At 49.8% G+C, this 6,000-nt stretch overlaps 1 protein-coding gene across 1 annotated transcript in view; it reads right to left on the minus strand.

The window, feature by feature from the left end:
- LOC117038954 (E3 ubiquitin-protein ligase RNF213-like) overlaps nt 1-5,572 on the minus strand; it is a 97,632-nt gene extending 92,060 nt beyond the window's left edge. Inside the window, exons 1-2 of the mRNA XM_033135959.1 lie at nt 5,383-5,572; nt 301-356 (exon numbers count right to left, since the gene is read on the minus strand). Coding sequence (XP_032991850.1) covers nt 301-356; nt 5,383-5,562 — 236 coding nt within the window. The 5' untranslated portion in view covers nt 5,563-5,572. The remainder of the gene's footprint in view (nt 1-300; nt 357-5,382) is intronic.
- Nucleotides 5,573-6,000: the final 428 nt, after the last annotated feature.

The raw sequence follows: 6,000 nt of genomic DNA on the forward strand, positions 1-6,000 counted from the left end.
GGGCGTTCAGATCTCTTCCACCCTACTTCAGAATCTGTGCCATGTCATCATCATATGGTTTTAGAAGGAAGCAAAATATCACTGGGTGTGTGCACACAATTTTGCAAAATATCTGCCCGTGTGTTAGAAAAAGAAGTCTTGCACACATGGGCAGATCTTTTGCAATATCCCTCTCTCACACACACATACAGCAGATGTTTTTCAAAACAATCTGTTGTAAATCTGTTCAATTAACCCACTTCAGTAGACCTTCCTCTAGTTAAACACTATAATGAAGGTATACACGTATCTTTTACTTACTCATTTTGTTTGTTATAGAGGGCTTCCAAAACCTTCATCAGGAATTTTTCTACCTCCTAAGAAATAGTGACAGAAATTAAAGAACTAGAAAGCTGCATTATCATCTAGTCCAGGGGTCTGCAACCTTTAAGACACAAAGAGCCACTTGGACCCGTTTCCAAAGGAAAAAAAAAACCTGGGAGCCGCAAAACCATTGCGACATTTAAAACAAATATAATGCTGCATATATTGTTTCTTACCTTAATGCAATAATAATAAATAACGTATAGGAGCCAATGCAAAGTATAATTAGTAAAAACAACAAGAATAAGTTCTTACTTTTTTGCATTGACTCAGGGGCGTACCCAGGATCAAAACTGGGGGGGGGGGCAAGCCATGGTCCTTCAGGTTGTGACATTTCAGCACGGAAAGGCGAATGAAACCAAAATTTTAGGGAAATTATATATAATTATAGCAGTGCTTTATTACAGTAGTTATTACAATTATTTGCTTGGTTTTTTAAAATTTTTATTCTAGTTACATGTCTTATACCAGGGGTGGCCAACTCCCAAGAAACTGTGATCTACTTTCAGCAGTGATCTACCCCCGTTTTTTGGGGTTCAGCTCAAAGTTGTTTTGGGGGGGTGTGGTGGGTGGGAGAGAGGGCTTCCCCCTCTAAGATAGCTTGGCAAGCGAACTAAGAAAGAAAGAAAAAGGGGGGTGGGAATGGAAAAGGGGGGTGGAAAAATATAAATTGGGGGTGTGGTGGGTGGGAGAGAGGGCTTCCCCCTCTAAGATAGGTTGGCAAGCGAATTAATAAAGAAAGAAAAAGGGGGTGGGAATGGAAAAGTGGGGTGGAAAAATATAAATTGGGGGTGTGGTGGGTGGGAGAGAGGGCTTCCCCCTCTAAGATAGGTTGGCAAGCGAACTAAGAAAGAAAGAAAAAGGGGGGTGGGAATGGAAAAGTGGGGTGGAAAAATATAAATTGGGGGTGGGGTGGGTGGGAGAGAGGGCTTCCCCCTCTAAGATAGGTTGGCAAGCGAATTAATAAAGAAAGAAAAAGGGGGGTGGGAATGGAAAAGTGGGGTGGAAAAATATAAATTGGGGGTGGGGTGGGGTGGGGAGAATATCTATTAAAAATATGTAGTAGTTTAAAAAATAAAAATAAAGGGGGAAAATCTTTTTCTTCTTTTTCCTTTTTTTGAAAACAAAAACAAAAGGGGAAGAGAAAAGAAAAAGGGGGGATAGAGGGAGAAAAGGGTAATAATAAAAATTCAAATAGAGTGGCTGCAGCAGCTGTGGGGGGTGTTTGTTTATTTTTCGTTTGTTTGTTTGTTTTAAAAATGGGATTTCTCCCCTTGGATTAAAAAAGGAGGGGAGGAAAAAAAGAGAGGGGGGTGGGAGAGCAAGGCAAAAAGCCAAAAAGCAAAAAACAGGTTTTTTTGGGGGGGAATCGCGCCAGGCTCTGCAGCGCGCCGGCCTCGGGGCTCCGGGCCCCCGAGCCGCCCTTGGGGCCATCGTTGAGCATGTACACCGCCCGCAGCGAGCGCTGGCGAAGCACCGGTTGGCGGAGGTTTCAGAAGCAGCCCGGACGTTTTCGCCGCCGCCGCCCGGCCTTCCTGTTGCACAGCGGCGCAGGAAGGCTCCGAGTCCCGGCCGGGCCCCCGGGCGCCCCCCGGATCCCGCTGCCAAAGAGGCGCCGGACGGCGAGGCGGAGCAGCAAAGCCAGGCGGAGGCGGCAGCAGCACCATCCGGCGACCGACGCCGGGAAGGTCCCCCGCCCGCCCGCCTCTCCGGGGAGCGGGGAAGGCGCAACGGAGCCAAGCCCCACAAGGACACCCCAGCCGCCCGCCAGGCCCGACACTCCAAGGAGGGAAGCGGGCAGGCGCGGCGGGTCAGGAGGATGGCGCGGCGGGCGCAGCCCAGGCGGGCCAGGAGCGCAGCGCAGTGCCCCCACCACTCCGCACCACCTCCGCGCCCCAGGCAGCCGCCCCGGAGCCAAAGGAGGAGCGCCTATTGCGCGCTCACAGTGGCGGGCCACGGCGGGGACGGCCCCGCTCCGCTCCGCCAACTGCGCTGCCGCCGTCGCACCAGGCCCTGCCCCCGCGCCTCCCCCCGGCTGCCCCCTCCCTCCCTCTCTCTCTGCCCCCTGCAAACCGCCCCTCCATCGTGGGCAGGGCTGGCGCGTCTTCCCTCCGGCCGAGGAGTTCTCAGGCGCAGTGCCCCCACCACTCCGCGCCACCTCCGCGCCCCAGGCAGCCGCCCCGGAGCCGCGGCAGGGCCGCGAAAGAGCCGCATGCGGCTCCGGAGCCGCAGGTTCCCTACCCCCGATCTAGTCTAAAGGCCAAAGTACACATTACTTTACATCAAGGATCACCAACCTCTGTGTGTGTATTTATATGGGGGTTGGAAATACTGGGATTTTCTGAATGTGTATGCTCTAGTATGCTCTGTGTGTGATTAAGAGCAATGCACTTGGGCAGAGAGAGAGAGATGCACGTGTGGCAGTCTGTATGTGAAGTGTGTGAACTGAAGTGCATGAGTGTGTGCATGTGCTGTGTGTCTGATACGTAGCAGGAGGAAATTCCAAATATTAGGTGCTTCTCCCTGCTCCCTTCTAAGGCTTTTTCCAGCTGGCCTATGGGGCAGGGCCCAGGCCCTCACTCTCTCAGCTATAAGAAGGACTCCTGCTGCAGAGAGACCTGGGACCATCGCTGTGGTGAGGACTGCAAGGCCTGCTCCCTTCCAAGGCTTTTTCCAGCTGGCCTGGGGGGTGGGGCCCAGGCCCTCACACTCTCAGCTATAAGAAGGACTCTCTAGTACCTAGAGAGTGGGGCTGGAAAATGTCCTTAAGCTGTCGGTGGCATTTCAATTTTTTTCTGCTCCTTTCCTTTTTGCTTTGTTAGGGGGTGGCTGGGTGGGTTGGATATTTCATTGGGGATTAATTTTAGTATAACTGTTCTGTTATTTTTGTTTTTTGTTTTGGTTGTTGTATAGTTTGTGTTTTGTTTTAAGGGGTGGGATCAGGGCTGCCTGGGAGTGGGCCCCAGCCAACAGAATGGCTGGGGCAAGTTCCACGGGGCGGGGTGCACTGGGACACCCAATCTCAGTGATCACGGGCAGGAGGAGGAGTCACGCTAAGACCAGACCATGTTATTATCAAGGAGGCAGGCTTAGTCATTGTTTGAGGACTATCCCTGCCTCCGGGTCTGGTCCTGACCGGACGGATACTGGAATCAACAAGGGATACCCACATGACCTGAAAGTGTTGCTGTGTAATGCCAGGTCAATGATGAACAAAACAACTGTCATCCACGACCTGATTGTGGATGGAGGATTTGACCTGGCATGTGTGACAGAGACTTGGTTGGATGAAGCAGATGGGCCTGTCCTTGCTGCTGCTTGTCCACCAGGTTTCTCTTACGCACAGCAACCCAGGCCATCCGGGCGGGGGGGGGGGATTGCAGTGATTTTTAGGAAGTCATTAGTTTGCACCAGGAGTCCTACTGGAAAGACTGAGTTTTCTGAGTGCATGTTCTGGAAGTTGGGCAATAGGGGCAGTACCTTTGAAGGTGACATGGAAACTGCAATTAATCCAGAATGCGGGAGCTAGACTGGTGACTGGGAATGGCCGCTGGGACCACATAACACCAGTCCTGAGAGATCTACATTGGCTCCCAGTATGTTTCCGAGCACAATTCAAAGTGTTGGTGCTGACCTTTAAAGCCCTAAACGGCCTCAGTCCTGTATACCTGAAGAAGCATCTCCACCCCATCGTTCAGCCCGGACACTGAGATCCAGTGCCGAGGGCCTTCTGGCGGTTCCCTCACTGCGAGAAGCAAAGCTACAGGGAACCAGGCAGAGGGCCTTCTCGGTAGTGGTGCCCACCCTGTGGAATGCCCTCCTAGCAGAGGTCAAAGAGATAAACAACTACCTGACATTCAGAAAATACCTGAAGGCAGCCCTGTTTAGGGAAGTTTTTAATTTGTGATATTTTAACGTATTTTAATATTTGTTGGAAGCCACCCAGAGTGGCTGGGGGGGCCCAGCCAGATGGGTGGGATACAAATCTATTATTATTATTATTATTATTATTATTATTATTATTATTACTACTACTACTACTACTACTACATAATAAAGATCTGGTTCCTACATTGTACAGAATGAGCTCATGATGAGATGGTATCTGTAAGAGGTCCTTTCTTGCAGAGTATAATGATCAGATGGCCAAGACAATCGTTTAGGTTTCCTGGTTCCTACACAGGGCTTTGTTCACCAATATCAGCCGCTTGAAATTAGCCTGGTTGCTATTTGGTGCAATTCTTTCAGCAGTGGCTACATTCTGCACTAGCTATAGCTTCCAGGCTAATCTCGGAGGCAACGCACAATGCAAAATGGTAGTCCACTCTGGATGTTACCAGTGCAAGGGCACAGGGGCGGAGGGGGCGGAGCGGACCCCCCTCGCTGGCCCAACCCTTCTCCATGCCCCGGGACGGCTCCGCTCCGTGAGCGTAGCGGCAGAAAAACCCGCTGTGCTCCGTGACGTCATGCGCACGGAGCGACGCCCCACCCCCAGGGGTGCCGCTTGGCTTGCCGCCCTCGGCAGCCCAGCGGCTAGCGACGCCCCTGCAAGGGCAACAGCAGTCAGGCTATTACATTTCAGAAATGGCCATAGCTGTATTATTAACCAGTGCTGAGGTCACCTGGGTTTTTAGTGAAAGTGATTAGTCTAGGAGCACCACCACACTATGACCCCATCCAATACCAGGGAGACCATGGCGGCCTTTTTCAGGAGTCATATCACCACCTCCTTTTTCAAGATGTAATAATTGTATGAATTCAGAACGGACTACCAGGATTCTGTTGGGTAGAACTTTTTATTTTAAATTGTCTCATTTACTGACTATCATAAGCTGTGCTACATTTTTAGGTCAGGGATAGGGGACTTGTAGCTCTCCAGATGTTGCTAGACTACAGCTCCCATCATCCCTGATCATGCTGGTAGGGGCTGATGGGAGTTGGAGTCCAACAGCATCTAGAAGTCCACAGACTCCCCACCCATTTTAGATGGATATTACTTTAAAAAAAATCTAAGCATACCTCACAGGTATGATAAGTGGCTTCCATATTCTCCAGTCTATGAAAAATTCCTAGAAGATAGTCCAATGGTTCAGCAGGAAAGTCAGAGATAAATTCAGCCAAGGCTCTTTGAGGAAGCAAGGAAAACCATGATCTGAACAGTGCTCTGTTTTCTTTCAATAAATATTTCTTTTCTTTCATTTGTGGTAGTAAGAATCTGCAAAACCAAGTAATAATAACTTAAATATACATAATGCCTTCATATAATATACAAAAAGAATCCCATGTTCTCAGGAAACTGAACATTGTCAGGAACAGTGGAATAATATTTGTAAATGGAAATTTCAATCCTAAGTAGGGTTCAGGATGAGCAGATCAGCAAATCTACCACAACATCCCAAGCTCTGCTGGCTCGTGCAGACTAAGATGGAAAGGAGAAATGCAATGTGCTTCTAACTTCTGCATTATGCCTGCGCCATGTTGGTTCAGCCAAGTAGTTCAAGGATTGGGGCCTTCGGGGCACCTGCGGTGTTTTGAATCCAGTGAATCCAAAGTTACTGTTGCCCCCACCACATCTTCAGGGCTTTCTGCAAGCACAGTTTCCAGCAGAGATGTAACAGTGCATCATCTTAACATTCT

Source organism: Lacerta agilis, chromosome 2 (assembly GCF_009819535.1).
Source record: "Lacerta agilis isolate rLacAgi1 chromosome 2, rLacAgi1.pri, whole genome shotgun sequence".
In the NCBI taxonomy this organism is placed as follows: domain Eukaryota; kingdom Metazoa; phylum Chordata; class Lepidosauria; order Squamata; family Lacertidae; genus Lacerta; species Lacerta agilis.